Here is a 23002-nt window from a genome sequence, read left to right as displayed (position 1 = left end):
TATGCTAGCAGTGTCTGTGAGGTCTGGGAGTTCCCTGAGAGCCCCTCTGCTGCCCAGGCTTATTTGTCATGCATTTGCTTGTTAGTGAGGGCTCAGCAGGCCTGTTCTGGTAGAGTCCTTCCAGACAGACCTCTCTTCTGGCCCTGCCCCTGCCAACCCTCCTACTCACTTTCCAGTTGGACCTCTTCTCTTTTGGTGTCATCTGTGGGCTTGGCCTTGGGTCCCTGGCTTTGGACTTGGCAGTGCATTCTTCTGCTTCTCCCCAACTCTGCTGTTCTCTTTGTCCTTCTCTCCTCTCTCTCCCCCTCCCTCGCCCCTACCCCCACCATGGCTCTGCCTGGCACAGGGCCGCCTGTCTGAAGAGATTGAGAAGCTGCGCCAAGAGGTGGACCAGCTGAAGGGTCGAGGAGGGCCATTTGTGGATGGCATCCACTCCAGGTACTGGAGCTCAGGAGGCTGAGTGTGCTGTGATGGAGTCCTGGACAGACCTAGATGCACCCTGGGGGAGAAGACTTCCTCCCACCAAAATACCGCCCAGGACCTCAGGGTCCTCCTCATATTCAGGGTGGGACACTGAGGCTTAGAGAACTTTGTAGAGTCATCCAGCTCACTTGGGCAGTTTAGAAGGGAGCACCTGTCCTCTGAGGGATGCTGAGAGGCAAGTAAAGCACAGGATGATCCTTCCCCACTGCCATGAGACACAGGGCATGATTCCTGCTTCCTTGACAGAGGGCACGCCCTTGAGAGGGGTCTGCTGAGTTACATGCTCACCCATGTCCCACAGGGCCTGCTCACAGGGAGTATCTGGTTCACTCTAGTTACTTTGAGACACCTTATTTAGGGCTCTGAACCTAATGCTTAAATGAGGCCCATGTTTTAGGGAACTTCTGGATTTTTCTTCATATTTTGTGAAGCATTTGACAGTGAACTCAGACCTCAAGCCTGCCCTCAGTTCTTTGCCCAGAGAGGCAGGCTGACGATCGAGGAGACTGAAGTAGATGATTCCACTCAAGGTTCATGGCTCCTGGATATTTTCTGTCCAAACTGGAGTCTCTTAGATCAGAACACATAAGGTTCCCTATGGTCATGCTCTTGTTATATCAGGGAAATAGGGATCAGCTTCTTTGAAGAGAGGTTAAAGGAAAAGTGTACATGTATATGTGCAGAGGGGTAGGGCTTAGATTAGGGAAAGAGATGTTGAACTTAAAGAAGAGAAGCCTGTGGGTTTCTGGGTTGTTAGAGACTTGGGTATCAATTTCAAGTTTGTTAGGAATTATTGTATAGGAGTGTGGAGAGAAGCAGGGAATAGAGACAGAAAATGGTAGTTGGAATTCCTCCTACTTCTCCCTTCCTATAGGTTGCTCGGAAGAGACCAACCCCCTACGCCAATTAAAAAGGCGTAGCCCAGAGTACACCAAGCTATTTGGCACTGCTTGCTTTCCTTAATGGTTGGGAATTCTTGGCTTTGACTGTAGAAGCACTGGCCCCATCATGGAATTGGGACTGAGTTGCAGGGAAAAGGGGGGGATAAGTAGAAACTCCCCCATCCCTCCAGACACCTTGTGTAATCTGTTGTAGGCTCACCCTGTCCCTTTGCTCCTGGCTCCCTCAAGTTCTAAACTGGGAAGGCATAGGGAAGAAATGTCAGTAGGGGAGGCTCCAGATATTCCAGAGGATCTTTACTGTGATCCTAAAATTGCAGGGTTGGGATAGACCCTTGGGGCAGTCAAAATGCTTTCTCTAGCCCAGGTCTCTGATACAGTGTCAGGGCCTCCTGAAGCTTTCTGGGGAGAGGGAGTATGCCTGGCTTGAATTTTGGCCAGGGACTTAGTCCAGAGGAAGACCAGAAGTAGTTGCTAGGGAGAAGACCAAGAAACAAAGATGCTTAGAGTTCAAAGGACTTTTAGAGATCGTCCCTTCCAACTTCTCTTGGTGCCATGATTCCTCCCACACATTCTTGTCAGATGGCCAGAGAGTCTCCACCTGAATACCTCTCTGAGGGGAGTTCAGCTTTTTTAAAGCTACCAGTTGCATCATAAGCCAACTCGTGCTATTTGAAGGTGCCTCTTGTGTTAAGTGAAAAGCCGCCTCCCTAGAACTTTCTCCCCTGGATCATACTGATCCCTGGAGCACCAGAGAATAAACTTAATCTCTTGCTTACGTGGCAGCCCTTAAGTCATTAACAAAAGCTCATGTCCTGCTAAGACTTCTCTTGTCCAAGCTGAAGATCCCTTAACTCTTTGGGCCCAGTGGGTGGAAGCTGGGGCTGTCAGTCCTCAGGGCTCGTCTTTTCTCCCCCATCCGCCACTCAAGGGCTCACATAGGCAGTGCAGCAGATGTGCGGTTCTCCCTGAGCGCAACCGCCCACGCACCTCAAGGTCTGCATCGTTGCTACTCAGCACTGCGGGAAGAGTCTGCCAAGGTGAGGGAGTGGAGGGGTGAGTGTGGATGGGTCTACCCTGGGGAGTTTGGGGTCAGTTCAGCCACGTGCCTTGCTCCAGTTTCACAGACGGCTGGTGTGATGCAAATCCTCCCCCTACCCTCCCCCGTGTCAACGACAGCTGCAGGCTTGGGGTTGGGGCCATCACTGCAACAGCTGTGTCTCGCCTCAACCTCCTGGTGGGCAAGAGGTAGAGGCTGGTGGGTGGTCAGCTAGTCCCTGAGGCCCCACTGAAGCCTGTGCATGTGTACCTGGGTGTGCAGGCATGTATTTCTAGTGGTTGGGGTGGGGGATGCAGGGGCAAGATGGAATTGGCAAGCTTTCTGGAACAAAAGCTGTGGTTTATGGGTAGATGAGAGAGGATGACAGGCTAACTGGCCTTGGGACGGCACCTGAAGTTTTCTGAGAAGCAGGTAGTTCATGTGGAGTCTGCCTAGGGAGATTTAGAGGGAACAGGAAAGATTAGGGGCAGAAAAGGACTGACTTCAATCTTTTGGGGAAGTCTGATTCCTTCCTAGCCCCGTAATTGTTAACCATGCTCTGTCTCGAGCCCAGATCCTCTACATGCTCTAGGGCACTAGAAGATATAGGTGGAGAAGGAGGGAACTCCTAGTCTGATGGCGGAAGATTCATCTCTGCCATTAGGAAACCCCTAGTGTGAGGGGGGAGTTGAAGTCTGAAGTCATCTCTTTTTCTCTCTCCCCTCTCTCCCTTTCCTCTGTTTATAAGAACACAGCAGCTGCCCAGGACCTCAGTCTAAAGGCTGCAGGAGTGGGAAAAGAGCCCTAAGGGGATCTTGGGGGTTTGGGTCATACAAGATGGGGTTAGAAATGGCCTCTTTCCTTTTCTCCCGCTGCTCTTCTCACACTCCCAGCCCAGTTCTGTGCTCTTTCTGTTTCTGGGCCTTTGTCTACCGAAGGGGTTTGTAGAATGATTTCTGAGAAGCTACCTCCTCTGAGGGTTGATCAGAGGGTCCTGTAATGTGCTGAAACTCTGAGACACAAGACAGTCAGGCCTGCTTGGCTTTTTCTCGTTCCCTATATCTAGTCACCTTTTGTGTGAGTAGAAACAGATAGCCTTTACATAATGCTTACTTGGTGCCAGACCCTGTGCTAAGTGCCTTACATGCATTTCCTAATTTAATCCTCAGAGCTACCTATGAAGTAGGTACTATTACTATTCCCACTTTACAGATGAAGAAACTGAGGCACAGAGAGGTGAAACAACTCTCTCATAGCTTGTATTTGGTGGAGCCAGGATTCAAAGCAAGGCAGTCTCTGGAATCTGTTCCTAACCATTCTGCTATCTGGCTCCTTGAGTTTGAGTAGTATTTCTTAGACTTTAACATACAAGTAAGTTACCCAGGGATTTTGTTAAAATGCAGATTCTGAATTAGTAGTTCTGGGATGGGGACAGAGATTTAGCATATCTAACAGCTCCTAGGAGATGCCAGTGCTGCTGGTATAGGTTGGGAGGGTCCTGCTCCTTAGTCATCTGGTGTGTCTTATTACTACTCCTCTACCCTCCTTCTCTGCTAAGGACTGGGAGCCATCTCCACTGCCTGGGGTGCTGGTCCCCACAGCCACCCCTGCCTTTGACAGTGACCCTGAGATCTCTGATGAGGATGAGGATGAGCCAGGGGGTCTGGTGGGCTCCATGGACGTTGTCTCCCCCAGCAGCCACTCAGATGCCCAGACCCTGGCCATGATGCTGCAGGAGCAGCTGGATGCTATCAACGAGGAGATCAGGTTAGGGCAGGGGTGGAGGGCCGGGGAGGTTCCTTGAAAGACAGAGGCTCTTTGTGTTTGGTCACTGCAGGAGAGATTCTACATGTGTTTGCTTGTCTCTTACAGCTGCACCTTAGAGTGCCACAGTTTAGGGACCCTGTGTGGAGCATCAGGCAAGGTTCTGGCCCAGTGCTGGACAGAGAGGGGTAGGATCTCAGATTGACTTCTTAGGCTTCATTTTCTCTCCCACGTCTGTGGAGACTGTTCCCGAAGCTCCTGAAGCTAAACATAATCACTAAGAGTGTAGTTCCCACATACTGAGGCCAACTCAGGGTGAGAGCTTTTGTCAGTCTAATCACAGTCACTGGAGGAGACAGCATTATCTCCATTTTATAGACAAGGAAACAAACCAGAGAGATTAAGTGATTTGCCCAAAGCGATGCAATAAGTGGCACAGCCAGGATTCAAACTCGGGTCTAAACTCAGTGCACTGTGTCATGCCTCCGGTCCCTAATGAGGCATCCAACAGAAACCACCGGCAGGGAATGTTATGAAGACCTGCACTTTACCCTGCCTTTGTAGAGAGTTTATTAATGTTCGTGACAAACAGCAAGGGAAAATCCAAACCAGAGAACATCAGAGCTTCACAGGGCTGTAGGGATCATCTGGTTCAATGGTTCCCACACTTTTGGATTTCACAGACCAGCTAAGTAGAAAACACTAGAGACACACACACACACACACACACACACACACACACACACACACACAGAAAGAGAAGGGTACTAACATAGGACTGACAACTTTCATTCTGCAAAATGAAACATTAAAGATAATTACCATTTCCTATCACAACCATTCTACAAAAGAAAGGATATTTTAACATCCCTTAAGTTGGAAAGACATGCTCTGAGAATAAAGATAGGTCCTGCTCCTAAAGGACAGTTGGCATCTTTACATTAGTTGTATGTGTGTGTGTGAGAGAGAGAGTGTGTACGTGTGTGTGAGTGTGCATACACACATTCCTCTCTGATTGCCCCCTTCATACACATAACATTATCACTATTATTCTAATTTTTCCATGGAACAGGGAAAGCTCCATCAGGGATCAGTATCAATTAAAGGTCCTGTGTTTGAGAAATATTGACCTAGACCATTCCTGACATTGGGTATATTGGGAAACTGAGGCCCTATAGATAGTGGTAGGTCAAGAATTCTGACTTCCAGGAAGGTTTATATTCCACTGACTAAATTGCCCCCTTTCCCAGCAACTGCTTTTGTTAAATTAGGGAGTTTTGTCACCTTAGGCCGGTTAACCAGAAAGAGAGAAAATTGTCTAAGCTGCAGTGGACTAGAACCAACTCTGCCCACAAGGCCTTGTATGTCCCTGCAATGCCGAAAACAATGGGGCACACCTGGCCCTTGCCTTCTACCTGGGGTCCCTGGGTGGTGACCGCAGGCAGTGCCCACATCTGCCTCCTGCTGGTCCTCTCTGGGGCTAACCATGAGATCCGGTTTTGCCCGCCTCCCAGGATGATCCAGGAGGAGAAGGAGTCCACAGAGCTCCGTGCTGAGGAGATTGAGACACGAGTGACTAGTGGCAGCATGGAGGCCCTAAACCTGACCCAGCTGCGCAGACGTGGTTCCATCCCCACCTCTCTGACTGCCCTGTCCCTGGCCAGCGCATCCCCTCCATTCAGAGGCTGCTCCACATCTAAACTTACTTCCCGCAGTGCTACCCAGGACCTGGACCGAATGGGTGTCATGACCTTGGTGAGAGTCGTGGGGCAGTTGATGAACAACCTTGTCATCACTGGGCTTGGCCGAGGGGAGTTGACAAGGCGCAGCAGGGCTCACTCTCTCTCATTTGGGCCCCAGCATCTTCCTCTCATGATGTGTGCAGACCCCGGCATACCAGGTCACCAGCATGTCCTTCCGGGTCTGGAAAGGGCTATGTAGTATCTTCCTTACCCTCTCCCTTGGGTAATGCTTAAGAAACTTACCCAATGTCCGTACCTCTTTCTCTCTTCCAGAGGTAGCCCTGATTTATTTTTTCAAGGCAGGTTTTTTTTGGTTGTTGTTGTTGTTCTGTTTTGCTGTGATATTCTCTTCAAGCCTGTGTGAGGCACTGAATCCTATCTTCTTATCCTAAGACTGCTGGGCTCCCCTTGGGGTAGACTTTCAAGCATCCAAAGGGTGAGTCCAAGCTCACCCTTCACTCTCTCTTCCAGCCCAGTGACTTAAGAAAGCATAGGAGGAAGCTGCTGGTGAGTGCTGCCTGATGACCCAGGTACTAATAGGTTAATTCTCCCTCCCTTTTGGCTTCTCCCCACTGGGCCCTTGAGTCTGAGTCTGAACTCTGAGAGGCCCCTAGGGCCTCCCCTCTGCTTTTCTCCATGCTCCTCTGCCTGTCTGGGCTGGGTAGGCAGGCCCCAGATCTCTCCCTCTATCCCCTGACGGCTTCACTGTCTGTTCAGTCACCAGTGTCTCGGGAAGAGAACCGAGAGGATAAAGCCACCATAAAATGTGAGACTTCTCCTCCTTCCTCACCCAGGACGCTGCAGCTAGAGAAGCTTGGCCACCCAGCCCTGAGCCAGGAAGAAGGCAAGAGGTAAATGGAGCAGACCCCATATCGAGCCTCTCCATTCCCAAGTTTATCTCGTCCCTCTCTCTGCCTCTGAACAGGCTGCATCTCACTTGTCCCAGGTGTCTGAACATCTCACTTGTCTTTGAAACACCATCAGGGAAGGACAGTCCCATGTCTCCTTTGGTCATGTGCTCTGATCATACCCCCTTAACCCTCCCAACTCTGACACTTACTGTAAGTTCTTCCTGAAGTCTAACTTCCATCTCTCATGCTGTAATTTAAGTATGTTTCTTATCATTCCACCCCCTCCTGGCTGTCATCCTGTAGTGCTCTGGAGGATCCAGGCAGCAATCCCAGCAGCAGCAACAGCAGCCAGGACTCCTTGCACAAGGGCGCCAAGCGCAAGGGCATCAGATCATCCATCGGCCGCCTGTTTGGGAAGAAGGAGAAAGGCAGGCTGATCCAGCTGAGCCAGGACGGAGCCACGGGCCATGGTCTCTGTCTCCTAGTAAATGGGTGCAAGTAGAGGGCAGAAGCAGGAGGGTATCCTTGGATCCAGTCTTCTCTGCCTGCCTCCCAGGGACCAGTGGGCAGAAGCTCCAGGGAAGAAGTTTTCTGTTAGAGTTATTTCACAGCGGGAAGAGCTACCTCATGAGGTGGTAGCTCCTGCCACGAGAAGAGTCAGGCATCAGTATCAGGCTGTTTATTTGGTATGCTGTAGAAGGGGTTCCTGTATTCAGTGTGAGGTTGGACCTCTGAGGTTTCTTCCAATCTGGAGGTTTTCTGAGGTCCTGTGCTCAGGACCTTCAGGAGAAATGTCTTAGTTCTTTCTCTAAGAGAGTCAGTTCTTAATTCCTAGTACATCTTGCCTCCAGGACTCAAAATATCACAATGCCTAATCATGACTTTGTAGACATTATAGTCAAGTAAGTGCTTGGGCAAGGGTAGCATTATTAACACCTCTATGATGATATAAAGTTCCGGTGTGTGCTTGGTGTATGGTAGGTACACAATAAATGTTAGCTGTCTTCCTCTCCCTTCCCCTATTCCTTCTTTCCTTTCTTCCTTTCCCTCCCTTCCTCCTTCTCTTTCCCTCATCTATTCAGTTATTTGTTCAGTAGACATGTATTGAGTAACTACTGTAAACAAGGCTTAGTATTAGGTATCGGAGCAATAGTGCATTCCTTCAAGGAGCTCAGTTTCTAATGAAAAGGAAAAAATAAAGAGATGATTCTAAAACAATATTAAGATAGCAATATGCTCTGGGTGCTTCTGGAACTCAGAGGTCAGCCATGGAGTGGTGGGAGCCACAGAAGCAGCCTTCTCTGCTGGGCAACACCTGGGCAGAAGCTTGAAGGCTAAGTGGGAATTAGCCAAGCCAAGAAGAGGTGTGTGTGGGGCGGGGCGGGGGGGGAAGAGGCGGGGGGTAGGGGGTGTCTGAGAAAGGCAAAGATTCATGGGTGTGAGAGTCTTGTAAGCAGTTGAGTCTGTTCAGAGTGGGGAGGGAAGTGGGTGGGGGGAGCAGAAGAGGTGAGTTTAGACCCTAGGCTGGGGCCAGCTCATAAGGGCCTTGCAAAATATACTGTGGAGCCACCACAGATGGGAGGGGGCAGGGCTGAGAAGGTCTGGTCAGTGAAAGAGGCATCTCGTGTTGAAGCCTTATGATTTCCTATGTTCCTCACACCACACTGGCACCTAAACCTAAGACAGCATCCCAGATTGGCTTCCGGATTACCAACACCCTCTGTCCTCTGTGCGCTTGTGAGAAGTGACCAGGGCTTAAATGAATTGTAAAATGCTGCCCCTGCCATGAACTCTAGCATCAGTTCAGGAGATCCTTAACAGAAGAGGACAGAGCTATGCATGTTCCCTTTTGCGATTTGTGCAAGTGAGTGGCCCTGAGAAAGAGGCCCAGACACACATCTCTGAACGTGCCTCCTTCCCCACCCTCAACCCAGGTCAGGATAATTCTGTCTGAGCCTCGAAGCCCACTCTGGCTCTCTGGGTTTCCTTTTCCCCTTGATTTGGAGGAGGGACAAGTTCTGTCTAGGATTCTGCTGCCGTTAGGGTGGAACAACTTCCATCCATCTGGCTGAAAAACACCTCCAGGGCTGAGGCTCCCAGGGGAAGGCTCTCTGGGCTTGGGGTGACCCACTCGATGCCACTGTGGGACTGCCTGGTTGTAGGGATGTCATGTGGAGGCTCCAGGAATAATGGCTTGTCCCATCAGACCCTCGGGTTGTCACATGCTGAGGAGCCTCCTGCTGGTCTGCTCCCCAGTCCTGGCCCAGGCCAAGGGAGGAGAAGCAGAGAGGGCCTAGCTGATATGCCATCTCTTCCCTTCTAGTTCTGCTAACAGACTCTGAGCTCGGTCTGCAGGAGTCCATGGTACCTACCAAGCTGGGGACCCAGGCAGAAAAGGACCGGCGGCTGAAGAAGAAGTAAGAGCCACCGGCCAGGCTCTGCCAGGGTGGGGTCCAACCCCTCACCCACTGTCTTTTCCGTGGACTGCCATGGGACTGAGCTCAGGCAGCCAGAGCCTGGCAAGGCCCTTTCTGGACTGAGTTGGCCTAGTCTAAGTGGGCACAGCAGGGTTTGGGAGGTTGTTCTTAGGATGACCTGACTGAGAAGGAGACAAGGGTGCTGTGGGAGAGTGACCCAGTACCTGGGGATCTCTGGCAGAGCAGAGTAGAATGTCTGTGTTTCAGGCCATGTGCAAACAAAGCGAGAGCCCTCACCTCTGGGAATGGAGAGGTGTTGCTGCTTCATGTCTTGGTGTCACAGTGCTTCAGGAATAGAGCAGGGGTGGCAGTCCAAAGGTGGGGAGAAGGGGTGGTGGGAGTCCAACTCTTGGCACAGCCCATGGTCCCTGGGAGTAAGCATGGTTGAGAAAGAAGGAAGGACTAGTGAGTCTGTTGTTCCTCTTCCTGCAAGACACCAGCTGCTTGAAGATGCCCGCAGAAAAGGAATGCCCTTTGCCCAGTGGGACGGCCCTACTGTGGTTTCCTGGCTAGAGGTAAACCTGGGCAAAGGGAGTCTAAGTCTACTCAGGGGTCTGGTGGGAAGGATGTGTGGATTGGGGCAAGGACTCCTTGGGCAAAGGGGTGGTATTCCTAGAATTTTCCCAGCATGTTTCTCCCGTGCCAAGGGCACAGTGCCATACCAAGCACTTAGCCAGAATCGATGCTATATACTCATGCCTCTAGAGTAGCTAAGTCTGGATAAGGGGAATTAATCTTCACTGAGCCATTAAGACTTTCACAGGTGGTTTCATTCTTCCTGTAGGTGCCCCCAGGAGCTAATCACCCATGCAATGTTGGTAAAATCCCTTCACCTTCCCAGGCCTCAGATTTTTCATCTGTAAAATGGGAAAAAGAGGCATTTGATGATGGTCATCTCCACATTTCTAAATTCCTCTGCTCTTCATTTGCTGTTCTGAGACCATGGATGAAGCCTGGCCCTTGCCTCTCAGTATTGCCAAACTTTTGCAGTGGAGCCCAGATCTTAGGAAATGGGCTGAATTTACCCTCTGTGCCCCATATCTGCAGCTCTGGGTGGGGATGCCTGCTTGGTATGTGGCAGCCTGCCGGGCCAACGTCAAGAGTGGTGCCATCATGTCAGCCCTCTCGGACACAGAGATCCAGCGGGAAATTGGCATCAGCAATGCCCTGCACCGGCTCAAGCTCCGGCTGGCTATCCAGGAGATGGTGTCGCTGACCAGCCCCTCTGCCCCGCCCACCTCCAGGACTGTGAGTGGCCTCTCCCTCACCCAGGACATTTTCAGAAGCCCCAAAATAGTGTTTACAAAGTTTCATATTGGTCTTTGGGAAGATGGCAGCATCTGAGTCCTGCCCCTTACTTCCCATCCACACAAAGGGTTCCACCCGGTCTCCAAGAGGAGGTAACACTGTTGCTAGCAGAATCCCAGCAGGCCTAGTTCTCTGCCTCCCACGTACCACTCATGAGCTCCATCTCCCCATACCTACTCTGCCGGTAATTTTAGATCTTTGGGCAGAGTTTCCAAAGACAGGACTTCTGGGTTCTGTGTTTCTGCCAGATTGGGGTAGCCGAAGGAGTAGGGCATTTGTAAGTTCTGGTCCTCCAACCTCTCCACAAGAATGTAAACCTCTCCATGGACCCCCAGGGTAAAATCTTTCACTGTAGTCCATCTCTGTGATTGGGGTCAGCCCTTATTCCAGATTCACACCATTTATTCATATTCGTTCAGGAAACATCGGTTGGGTACTTCTATGTGCCAGGCACTGTGCTAAGCAGTGCAGATACGGTAATAAAAGAGAGTTGCTCAGAGCTAGACAATGTGCAGGATTCTGGGCTGGGCCTGTGGGAGGACTCAGGGGAAGGGAGCTATGTCTTGTCCTTAGGGCTCCCAGCCTGATGGGGAGCCTAGGAGCTCACACGCAGGACCAGCTAGGTTTCCTCTCTGCCTACAGTCTTCTGGGAATGTCTGGGTCACCCATGAAGAGATGGAAACTCTCGCAACATCCACTAAAACAGTGAGTCTGGCCCTGGGCCCTGGGCCTGGGGTTAGGGCTGATGACTTGCATGAGGATGAGGGAAGGGTTGTGGGAAGTCAGAGGGGCTTGTAGCTGATCTAATACGAGATTGGTATCCCTGACGTGTGATGGAGTTCTGTTCTCAGGGTGGTGGGTGCGTGGGAAAGAAGTGAGGATGGAAACAGTTTGTGTGTGGGGGGGCGGGGTCTATTCCAGGGGGTCACAAGTTCACCCTGGGCTACTGGTATACTCCAGTGAAGAAGAGAAGGGCTTGGGAGCCTTTTGCCCTGCTATCGGCATGAAGCCACAGAGTCTTTACCCTTGCGCTTGATCCTTGGTGGAGGAACAGGGAGGGTTGGGGAGGACCTGGCACCTTGCTTGACTGGGTTTCTGCCACACACACATTTGATCCCCTCTCACTGCAAACACAGGCACGTGCACCAGCCTTCTGTGCTCTCTTAACCTTCCCAACAAGCTTTCCCTAGTCACCCATCCAGCTACTGGGGTCTCTGCTCCTCCTTCCTGATGGGACCTTGGGTGGAGGCTGCCAGGTTTCTTGACTTTGCCTGTTTCCCCCTGACATGCTGCACTCATTCTAGGACAGTGAGGAGGGCAGCTGGGCTCAGGTAAGACCCCCTCCCCTTGTCCAGAACCAACTCCCAGCAGTTTGGGGTAGCGTTCTCCCAGCAGGTTCGCTCCCCTGCAGGACTCTCTGAGCCCCAGTCTTTTAGGTCCCTCTTCACACAAAGAGTCCTGGGCACAGTTTCTCTCCTCTGCTGAAGCCACCCGCCTCCATCCTTCCTCATTCCCCTTTAGCTACTTCTGGTTTTTCACCATGGCAGGTGAGGAGCCTTGGAGGGCTGTGCCTCCAGCATGCCTGCCTCTTCCCCTCAGTTCGACCCTCTTCCCAGGAGTAATGAGACTTAGATTAGTATGAATCCTCTTCCTCTTCCTGTCCCTCTCAGGGGTACCCCTGGTGAGCTGAGCAAAGGGCTTTCATTCATTCACTTGGTGAGCAAGGATTTATTGAGCAGCTACTAGGTAGGTGTTAGGCCTTTCTATGCCCTCTGGATACAGAAGGGAGCAAACTTAGCCCTCACGGGGCTTATATTCTAGGGGAGAAACAGACAGTGAACAAACAAATAAATGGACAATATATCAGATAGATGTTAAGTGCCATGAATAAAAATGAAGCATGTAGCACTGTTTATATTTGTTGGGCAACCCCATCAAGAGGAGACTGGACAGATCAGTTTTAGTATATTCTCACAGTAAAACACTATTTAGCAAAGGGAATGGATGACTCAGACATATAGTGTAAAGTGAAAAGTGTAAGTCCCAAAAGATTTTCTATTAAAACTCAAAAACAAGCAAATTTAATCATATTTTTTAGAGAAATATACCGTGGTGACTATAAGAACATTTTTTCAAGCAGGGGCATCACGGACAGAAAACTCAGCATGGTGATTACCTCTAGAGGGGCAGTAGGGCATAAGATGGGGAAGAAGAACATAAGGATGGGTGCAACAGTGTGGATAACATGGATGGTGTCCAAGGATGTTGTTAACTTCGTTTTTATGCTTAGTAATGAACATACGCTACATATGTTTTATATGTATCAATCGTTTTATTTTAAAAGATAACAAAATAAAATTTTCAATTCTAAAAAGATCAAGTTGGGTAAGGAAAGAGAGTGATGGAGGGTTACCATTAAAATTCGTTCTAAGGATAGATGGTTAGGGAGGTCCCTGCCCTCAAGGCAGGAGGCAACGACTAAGTGGAGCAGGCCTCTCAGAACCAGACTGGGTGGGAGGTGGGGCGCTCGGTGTGTGGTGGGGTGGGGAGGCGGCACACGAAGGACCTAGAGAATCTCTGGAGAGACAACCAAGCCTTAGAGAAGAGCGCTGGCAGGCGCAGTTCACCTTACTTCATTTTTTTATATCTTTAGCCAAATGTAACTCCCTGTGGACCGTGTAAGGCCAGTTTCCCGAAGTGAGACTGGCTTTCTTTGTTACTCTGCAGGCCCTCTGTAATGCAGCCTATCCCCTGGGCTCAGCAGGCTTGAGGCTGACTGAAAATCAGGAAGGCAAGTCTGCCTTACAGCCCCACAAATGCATTTCAGAGTCGATGGGAAGGATTTCCTATGACTTGCTGCCTAGGTGGTTGCTTCTGTTCATTAGTGTAGATAATTGATAATGAGTGGGAATATATCATTTCAGGATCTTAAAAAGCTCCATTTAAGATCCCCATCTCCCGCCTCTACCAGCGCCTCAGTGAAAGTAAGCTGAAATGTTATCGAACTGCTAGCTGCAACCTGCCGGCACTGCCTTTGCCCCCAGCCTCCTCCATCTTGTTCTCCAGACCCTGGCCTATGGGGACATGAACCACGAGTGGATTGGGAACCAGTGGCTGCCCAGCCTGGGGCTCCCCCAGTACCGCAGCTACTTCATGGAGTGCCTTGTGGACGCTCGCATGCTGGATCACCTCACCAAGAAGGACCTGCGGGTCCACCTGAAGATGGTGGACAGCTTCCACCGGTGAGCCAGCCTGGAACCCGGGGCCACCTCCCTACACAGGTCTCCCCCAACTCTGGGGGTCTGTCTCCAGGAATAGAGGTGCTTCCATCTCTTTCTTTGCCTGTTCTGGGTGGTAACAGGTCTCCCTTTGGGGAAAGCCAAATCTTTGTCTCCCCTGTAGTTTGAGGGTTTAGGTCCTCTCACCTCCAACTCTTGAGACACAGTCATTTCTCTTTAGCTTCACTTGGAAAATTTTCCCCCTAGATATGAATTTTATTTCTTGTCATTGAGCTTGCTGAATTCTCTACATTTACCCTGAGAAGACTCACACTGAACCCAGCATCTATTTTAGGTGTCTAATTCCTTACAAGATGAGAGGAAAGTTCTTTCTGGATGCTTGCCCTGCCAACATCCCAGATCTGAGCCTCTCAGTTTTAAACACACATCCTTTTGTACAGGAAGTCATCCAGTGTTCTCCTCCTCTTTGTTGAAAAGGTCTTCTGTGCAAAAGTATCTGCAGTGGAGGTCACAAACTGGTAGCCTGAGGCCAGAATTTGGCTCACACATGTAATTTGTTTGGCCTACATTGTATTTTTAAAGGTATGACCTTAGCTGCCAATATTTAAACACTAGGAAATGTTAAAGAAAATTCTGGATGTCTGGCTTCTCTTGAAAAAGAGAAAGCTCCATGGGCACATCCCAGCATGGAAACAACCAGCTGGAGCTAGGGAGGCAGCCCTCCTAAGACATAGGTTTTCAGTAATGGTTCCAGAAGTTGAGAGTTTTTAGGAAGTCCTTTTTAACATCCAACTTCAAATCACACAGGCTGCTATTTGAGCCAGGTCTTTTATCTTGAGTAGTTAATGTGACAAAGGGTGGAGCTGGGAGTGTGTGGCTTTTCAAGGTTCTTTTAGGGCTCTTCGGGTGTCCCTTGGTCTCTCCAACTCATAAACAACAGAAAGTTATATTTGGAAGGGATCTAGTTAGCCTCCATATTTTATGGGTGAGGAAACTGAGGCATGGGAAGGAGCAGCGGCCCGAGGTCACTCAGGGATGCTAGCAAAATGCAAGTCTCCGGACTGAAATCCAGTTCTCTTGCCACCACATTGCAGAGCCACCTATGCTGGAACCCCCAGCTGTGTCTGCCCTGAGCACCACCCCTCCCTCACCACCGGGGCTGAAAGGGAATCTTTTGTTTCTGTCAATCTGGGAGGCTGCCAGGCCTAGCTGCACCTGTTCCCTCCTCAGTGATTGATAGGGCTGGGGAGAGAAGGGCCATTCCCCACCAAGCTGAGATGTGCCTCGGCTGCTAGAGGATCAGGCAGCCCAACCCTATACAGCATTACGGAAGTCCTCCCCCGACCCTTTGCCCATGAGAGACTCTCAGCCTATACACACGGTTCCAGATTTAGCTCTAAATCTTGGGTACTTCACATTTTGTAAAACATTTCCATATTCCTTACCTCAATTAGGTATATAACTGCTTTTTTTCCACTTAATATTTCATAAGCATGTTCTTATATCTTTAAAAATTCTTTTAAATCATACTTTTTTAACGATGAGAAAGTTATTTAAAAACTCTCCTTTCACAGATGGGGAAAACAAGTCCAATAGAGATTGAGTGTCACCAGGTCATTCAGCCAAGTGGTTACAGAATGGGGCCAGCATCCTTCTTTCTCGACACTCAACTCAGAGCTTTTTTCCTTAGACCATAGTGTTCTATGGAGCAGGTTTCCATGAGAATCTCCTATTTTTTTTTTTTTTTTTTCTTTCTGTACGCGGGTCTCTCACTGCTGTGGCCTCTCCCATTGCGGAGCACAGGCTCCGGATGCGCAGGCCCAGCAGCCATGGCTTACAGGCCCAGCCGCTCCGCGACATGTGGGATCTTCCCAGACCGGGGCACGAACCCGTATCCCCTGCATCGGCAGGCGGACTCTCAACCACTGCGCCAGCAGGGAAGCCCGAGAATCTCCTATTTTGATAGGAGAAAAAGCACACACAATAATTAGTAATGTCCTCCCAAAAGTGGTACCATTACTGAATGCCTCTGATGTTCAGGGGCTGGTCTAAGCCCTTTCATACAGGATCACCTTTAATGCTCACAGTAACTCTTCAGGAGAGTTTTGACCCCCATCTCACAGATGCTGAGTGCCACTCAACTGGGAAGTGGCACAGCTGGAATTCAGATCCAGGTTGATCTGACTTTAAGGCCTTTATATTTTTGCTAAGCTGTGCAACAGCTTTGAAAGTCATAGGAACTGAACTGAAAATTATAGTAAGTGAAATTGAAATTAGAGGCATTTCCAGTTAGGAGGTATGTGTGCATCTGCCCCCTCCAGGGGACCAAGGCTTAAACCAGTGGCCTTGAGCCAGATTCCTTAGAAGTGGTGTCTCTGAGCTATAAGGGTTTGTTCTCGGCAGATGGGCTACCTGGGTAGAACTGAGGGGAGAGAAGTAGGGAGCAATGAAGCATAATTTAATCTCACAAAGCAATGGCCTCAATGATAGAGTCAAAAGTATTTGGAATTGGGAGAGACCTTCTATTCTATTCCCCCACTTTGTAGATGACAAAACCCAGAGGGGCTGAATGACAGAGTAGTATTCAAGTTTAAAGAAGAACACTACAGGGAAAGCTGCCCAAGATGGAATGAGCTGCATCAAGAGGTAGTGAGTTCCCTGTCACCAGAGGTGTCTAGGCACAGGTGTTCATAATACTCAAAAGGATGTTACAGAGGTGACTCCTGCATTAGGTGGGGAGCTTGGACTGATAGTGTGTGGGGTCCCTTCTAACCTACGGATTCTTTGGTTCATGGCCTGGCTTAGTAATTATTTATTAAGTGCTTACTATGCACCTGGTACAGTTTAAAGTACTTTTAGTACTTTATGTGAATTATTTCACATCATTCATTTAGCATTTATGGTGTTTACATTTGTGGAATGTGTCAGGCACCATCCTAGGCGTTTGAGATACATCAGTGAACAAAACAAACCTCCTTGCCCTCGTGCAGCTTCCATTGTAACTGGGAGAGACAGACAAGGAATTATAAATATATAGAATGTTAATAGATGAAAGGTGGTAGAAAAAAAAATGAGACTAGAGTAAGGGGGATTGGTGGTGCTGGTGATGTTGCAGCTTTAAATCAGGTGGACAACGTAACTACTGAATTTAAAATATAACATTTGAGCAAAAACTTAAAGGAGACAAGGGGGTAAGCCATGTAGCCGACTAGGGGGCAGGGAGGGGGTGTGTTCCAGGCAGAAGGAGCAGCCACTGCAAAGGCCCCAAGGCACATAGGCCAAGCGTTCCTGCCATGTTTGAGGAACAGCAGGGCTATCAGTATAGGGGCAGATCATGTATCACATTGTAGGCCACTGTAAGGACTCTGAGTGAAATGGGGACGCAAAAGAATATCTGTAGGGTTCTTTGTCATTCCAGTGCCTGGAGAGGGAGGGACCCGTTGCTATCATTCAAAGAACTTTCCTTTGTCAGTCAGGCCCACACCCTGGCTGAGAGGGAGGACTTGGGGTAGGCAGAGCCAGGGAAGTGCCCTTGTGATGATGGATTATATCTAAGCCCTGGGGGAAGGAGGAGAAGGACTGGGCTGGGATGCTCCTTGTGCTGGAGGATATAGGTCTTGATGGGCTGTGATTGGTGCTGGATATGGGGCAGATGTGGTAGAAACGTGGCCCCACTGAGGCTCTGGCTCAGGGGGGGCTGTGTGCCTGCAGAACCAGTCTTCAGTATGGCATCATGTGTCTGAAGAGGCTGAATTATGACCGGAAGGAGCTAGAGAAGAGGCGGGAGGAAAGCCAGCATGAGATCAAGGGTAAGCTTGTCAGGCTCAGTGGAGCCTCCTCTGAAAGATGTGGTGGGAGCGGCCTTGGGGGAGCAGGGACCTGCCTCACTGATCCCTGCCTTGGGCTGAGTGCAGGGAGAAGAGGCATTCTGTGCCACAGGGAAGCTCCAAATCTAAGAGGGAAGACACAGCCCTTAGGGAGCAGGGAGCTCCCAGTCTGATGAGGGAGACACAGTCCATGCCCAAAGGATGCTGCCATTTGGTGGAGGAAAAATAGCCCCTGCCCAATCAGCGGTAACATCCCCCTCCCCAACACATTAGACAATGGCCACCAACTAGACAAATGCAATGATCCCCTTGGGATAGTGCTATAGACTGGTGTGAGAAAGTGCTTGTGGAACTTGGTGATCTGGGTGGGGCTGGACAGGAAACAAAGACAAGTCTTAGAAGAGACCTTGAAGGTAGAAAGAATAAGAAGAGGGCCATTCCCGCCTGGGGGCAGTGGATGACTGGTACAGGGGCTCTGGGGAGAAAGCCTATTAGCCTGACCCTGAGTCTTGCAGGCTGGCAAGAATGGAGTGGTATGGGGCTGGTTCTCCAAGAGCCCAGGTGCCAGGGAGGATAGAAAGAAGATGTGGAAAGTTGAGGGGGGTAGGGGTGGGTAGGAGCCAAGAGAACAGGGTGGACTGGGGCTCTGGGTCTAGGGACCTCTATTTCTGTCCCTGGAGGGCCCTTGGCCAAACCTGTCTCTTTCTGCTCCTTTTCTTCCCCTGCCCTCCAGATGTGCTGGTCTGGACCAACGACCAGGTGGTTCATTGGGTCCAGTCTATTGGGCTCCGGGACTATGCAGGAAACCTGCATGAGAGTGGTGTACATGGTGCTCTGCTGGCCCTGGACGAGAACTTCGACCACAACGCATTGGCCCTGGTCCTCCAGATACCCACGCAGCATACCCAGGTAGGCTGTAAGTCTCAATCAGTCTCATCTTGGGCATCAGTCTCAATCTTGGTCTCTCCCTTTCCTCCACTCTCGCTCTCTCTCCCTCTGATATGCGCAAGTTTATGGACTGGTGGAAGGGCTTTTTGGAGGCCTGTTCTAGAGGGGATCACAAATGTCCTCAAACCTCCAAGTGGTCCCTGAGCATAACCAAGCCCCCTAGGAAACAAGTGCCCTTCACATACAGAGCACGTTCAGTACAGGCCTGGAATACTGTGTTAATCCCCACACTGCAGAGGGCACCCCCATCTCCTCCCAGCCCCATCTTTACAGCTGAGACTTTTCCTCTGCTTGCTTCTCTGACCTGACTATTCATAGAAGAAAACGAGCCCTGGGGCCCACAAGGACCAGAGAACCCATATCCCCTTTGTTTCCCCCCCCAGGGATCTGTTCCTGGGTCCCTAGGTTTTAGAAAGCTAAATATACCAAATAACACAGCCCAGAGCTTCTCCATGCCAGGGCTTTGTCTCCCTGTCAACAGCTCAAAAGATTAGACATCTCCTTCCATTACATTTGATAATTATTACGGCGTTGTCATCTAAGAATATATATAAATTCTCTTGAACCTATTTATATGTTTGGCTTTTTTAACTTCCTGTGGGTAATGGACTCTAGAATTACTACCTGTTGTGTAAAGTACTACCTAATTTTATTTGTCCTAAATGTACCCACAGTGGGCTCCCCTGGGGAAGAGAATTGCCTCATCCTAATTTTCTACAATTTAGTATGGATATTTGTATTTGACTAGTTCTCACCTTCTGTGATTTCATAAACTCTGATTGTGTTGCCTCTGGGTCCAAGCCTTTGTCTCTCCAGACAGAGTGGTCTTAATTCTTTTAGCCTTTCCTCATATAGACTTGTCTCCATGCCCTGATCATTTTAGCTGCCCTTGTCTGGACTGTTTGCAGCTGTCAGATCTCCTGAAATTCAGCCACCAGAGCTGCACAAGCTATTCTGGGAACAGAGGAGTTTTTGTTTGTGTGAGGATAGGGATGAGTTGTCTTGTAATTTTGGGTGGAGTGTTGGCCTTTTAGGGGTGATGGCAGAACACAGGGCCAGGGCGTCCCACAGTCTCTTTGCAATGACCCATCCCAACCAGTCAGAATGGATAGCACAGATTCCCCTCGTTCTCTAGGAAGAGCTGAGATTTCCCCCAAGCTGCAATTTTTCTTTTTTTAATCAAGGAGTCATTTCAAATTTTATTTATTTATTTGTTTGTTTGTTTGTTTGTTTATGGCTGCGTGGCACGTGGGCTCAGTAGTTGTGGCTCGTGGGCTCTAGAGTGCAGGCTCAGTAGTTGTGACACATGGGCTTAATTGCTCCATGGCATGTGGGATCTTCCCGGACCAGGGATTGAACCCATGTCCCCTGCGTTGGCAGGCGGATTCTCAACCACTGTGCCACCAGGGAAGCCCCAATGCAATTTTTCTATGCTTGCCCATCTCCAACCCCATCAGCTGCTTTCTTGCCCACTCATACAACTTTGTGAAATGTTTCTGAAGTTTGTAAATGTCATAGTCACCTTTCACTACCCAGAGGAACGGTGTCATCTGGATACTTGAAAATTAACTATGCTTCTCCTTTCTGATCACTTAAAAAAATATTATGTTCCCAATACCAACAAAGACTGTCCCCACAGAATTCTATGGTTAATAATATCTACCCAGAAATGGGCTTGTTTTTCTCTCATTTCCTATCTCTAAATACATCCAGTTTTTGTGGCCAGCAGTACATCTGTAAACAGTAGCAGGGCCACTCTCTGTTGCTCTCTAACCGTTCTTATTTTTCTGACCCATTCATTTAGCTTAGCTATTAGGGGAAGTAGGATCTGACCCAATATGGAATCCTTCATTTAAAATGGTTCAGAATATCTGGTGGTAATTTTGAAAATTTTCTTGTTTCTGGTATTTCTCAAATCTCCTAGCAAGAAACTGCTGGGAGGCCTATAGAGAAGGCCTTTAATGCCCCACTCAGCCCACGGGCCACCAATATCCATGACTGAGCAGTTTTCCTAAGTTTAATTTTTGATGTGGAACTTTATAAAATACATTTATATAATCCAAATAAGTTAAATCTTCATTATCCATGGTCTACATGCTTATTTACCCCTCCAGAAAGATAGTATGGCATGATATTCCCTTTTAGAGACAAACTGTGGGGGTTTTTTCCCCAGTAGGTGAAGTCTGTCCATCCACGTGTTCTATGATCCTACTTTTTAAAAAATTATAGTTTTCTAATTTGCTCCATATGAAAAAAATAGTAAGGTTAACATTTTGACTTCTCATAGGACACCGAGGTTAGCTCAAAGGAGCAGCATCAAGGGCTAATGGGTTAAATGCACTGAAAACCCCATCTCTGCCCTTGGACCCCCCCTAGGAAATAGGTGAAAGATGGCATTAGAGGTCATTAACCATAGCCCCTCCCTTCTCTCCCTTTTTCACCCTGTGGACTCCAGGCACGCCAGGTGATGGAGAGAGAGTTCAACAACCTGTTGGCCTTGGGCACAGACCGGAAGCTGGATGATGTGAGTACCTGGCTGTGAACTGGGGACCTTGAGGATCTGGTCACTGTTGGTTTGTTGGAGTTCATGAGTTCTGCTTTCCTTGGGCTAATGATTGGTGGGGTGGCCTAAGGGAGGAGAGCCATAGAGGATGGGCATGATATCAGGGGGTTGGGGAGGCAGGGACAGGCCTAGCAATAGGCCTGGAGAAGTCTCTATGAAACTCCTTCTGGGTACCTCTAGCCTCTTTCAACTCTGTGCCCCAAACCTCCTAACCACACAGGATCAGATGTTTCCCCCAAAGGTCATCTCTTTGGGATCATACCTTTTTCTTTATCTCTTAGAGCCCCTCTCTTCAGTGCTGTGAGCACAGCATACCTCCAGCCTGCTAAGTTTCCCACCCATCCAATAGTGTGGTTGTTTGGAGGTAGACATTATTCTGAGGTCATTAAATGACAGGTTTGCTCACATGTTCCTCAGTGCAGTTTGACACAGCTAAACACATAGCTCAGGCTTCTATCATCCCAGCTTCCTTTCTAAGTTTTACTCTTACGCCCCAGGTCACTGAAGAAACAGTCCCTTCCAACTGAGTTTCATCAGGCCTTCTCCTTGAGTTTAGGTTGGACTATGTCTTGGAAGACTCTGAAGTTCTAGCCATAATGCTCCTGTTAGAGATGCCTCCTAAAACATACGTGTTTCCTGAGGGCACAGCCCTCTCCCCAGCCCCTGCCTCCTCTCCCCTCCCTCCCCCCTACTCGATTTCCTACCATTAACCTTGCCTGCCTTCGCTGTCAGGTCTGCCTTAGCTACCTTGGTTCCAAACAAGTTAAAAAAGAGCCCAGACTGTTTATTTTTAGCTTCTCCATCTTCAATCAGAACTGTTTCTGATCCCCATTTTCTCTGCAGCACCCCTACCTCTACCAATGCCTCTGTTTAGACTTCTGGGCCTCCTTGTGGGACACCATTAGTGCTATCTACTTATCAATTAGTCTCTTCTTAGTTGGGTTTAACAGGGCTAAAACCCACCTTTGTGGAATGACTACTGCACCTCGGTAGATAGGACACACTCAGAAACATACAGAATTTGTGGAGGGGTGTTTTCTTCACAGAGGTGCCTTGAAATTTGGAGTATGTTATTTACACACACACACATATATTACATACATATTACAAATGTGTGTGTGTGTGTGTGTGTGTGTTTGTGTATTCCACTCAAGGAGAGAAACTGCCAGACCCCACCAGATGTCCCCACTCTGAGATCTGAATCTTCCGAATGCCCCTGCAAGGTGGACCCTCCTACTTATTCCCCACACACTAGGTTCTAAGCTTTCTTTGATACAGCTTTCCCATATATCTTTGAATGGTGCTTTCTAATTTAGAAAACTCTTTACTCCTTCAATCCTTACAAAAATATTCTTTGAATGCCTACTCTGGGACAGGCATTGGGAAAGGCATGGTGGTGCAGTGATGACAGACATCTTATTTTATGCTAACAATCATCATGTGAGACAGGTTATTATGCCATCTTACAGATGAGGAATTGAAGCTCAAAGAGGTAACTTACCTGCAGTCACAGACTGACATGTGGCAAAGCCAGACTGGAGCAAAAGTGTATCTGATTCCTGTGTTCTTTTTCCTACCTCCTGCTGCCTCCTGAAAGTGGAGATAGCTGTCCTATCAGGCTTCAGGCATTGGGGTGGTTACTGAGTAGGTGACATCATCTTGGCAATGTAGTGGGCTTTCTGGGATGCAGCTAGGTGTGGGGCTGGAGAGAACTGATTCTTTAAAAGGAAGCTTAAGTAGAAGGCCAGGTTCTAGGAATAAGGTGAGATTTGGGGGTGGGGGGAGTGATAGGTGGGAGGTTGGAGATCCAAGAGACTGCCTCCTGTCCAGCCATCCAGCACATCATCAGCAACCTTGAGCTG

At 49.1% G+C, this 23002-nt stretch overlaps 1 protein-coding gene across 10 annotated transcripts in view; it reads left to right on the top strand.

Moving 5' to 3' along the window:
• Positions 1 to 23002, top strand: part of PPFIA4 (PTPRF interacting protein alpha 4) — a 37014-nt gene that overhangs the window by 8418 nt on the left and 5594 nt on the right. For 7 of the 10 annotated variants that reach the window (XM_055084153.1, XM_055084150.1, XM_024133825.2 and 4 more), the window contains 16 exons: positions 347 to 438; positions 2314 to 2422; positions 3980 to 4188; positions 5700 to 5940; positions 6399 to 6434; positions 6645 to 6778; positions 7082 to 7248; positions 9102 to 9195; positions 9689 to 9770; positions 10303 to 10503; positions 11206 to 11268; positions 11868 to 11894; positions 13630 to 13805; positions 17514 to 17611; positions 18363 to 18538; positions 21033 to 21101. In XM_055084153.1, the coding sequence (XP_054940128.1) occupies positions 347 to 438; positions 2314 to 2422; positions 3980 to 4188; positions 5700 to 5940; positions 6399 to 6434; positions 6645 to 6778; positions 7082 to 7248; positions 9102 to 9195; positions 9689 to 9770; positions 10303 to 10503; positions 11206 to 11268; positions 11868 to 11894; positions 13630 to 13805; positions 17514 to 17611; positions 18363 to 18538; positions 21033 to 21101 (1974 nt within the window). The remainder of the gene's footprint in view (positions 1 to 346; positions 439 to 2313; positions 2423 to 3979; positions 4189 to 5699; positions 5941 to 6398; positions 6435 to 6644; positions 6779 to 7081; positions 7249 to 9101; positions 9196 to 9688; positions 9771 to 10302; positions 10504 to 11205; positions 11269 to 11867; positions 11895 to 13629; positions 13806 to 17513; positions 17612 to 18362; positions 18539 to 21032; positions 21102 to 23002) is intronic. The other 3 variants (XM_055084155.1, XM_024133826.2, XM_055084152.1) reach the window with 2 other exon arrangements.

Source organism: Physeter macrocephalus, chromosome 4 (assembly GCF_002837175.3).
Source record: "Physeter macrocephalus isolate SW-GA chromosome 4, ASM283717v5, whole genome shotgun sequence".
In the NCBI taxonomy this organism is placed as follows: Eukaryota; Metazoa; Chordata; class Mammalia; order Artiodactyla; family Physeteridae; genus Physeter; species Physeter macrocephalus.
This window is presented reverse-complemented; position numbering and strand designations above follow the sequence as displayed.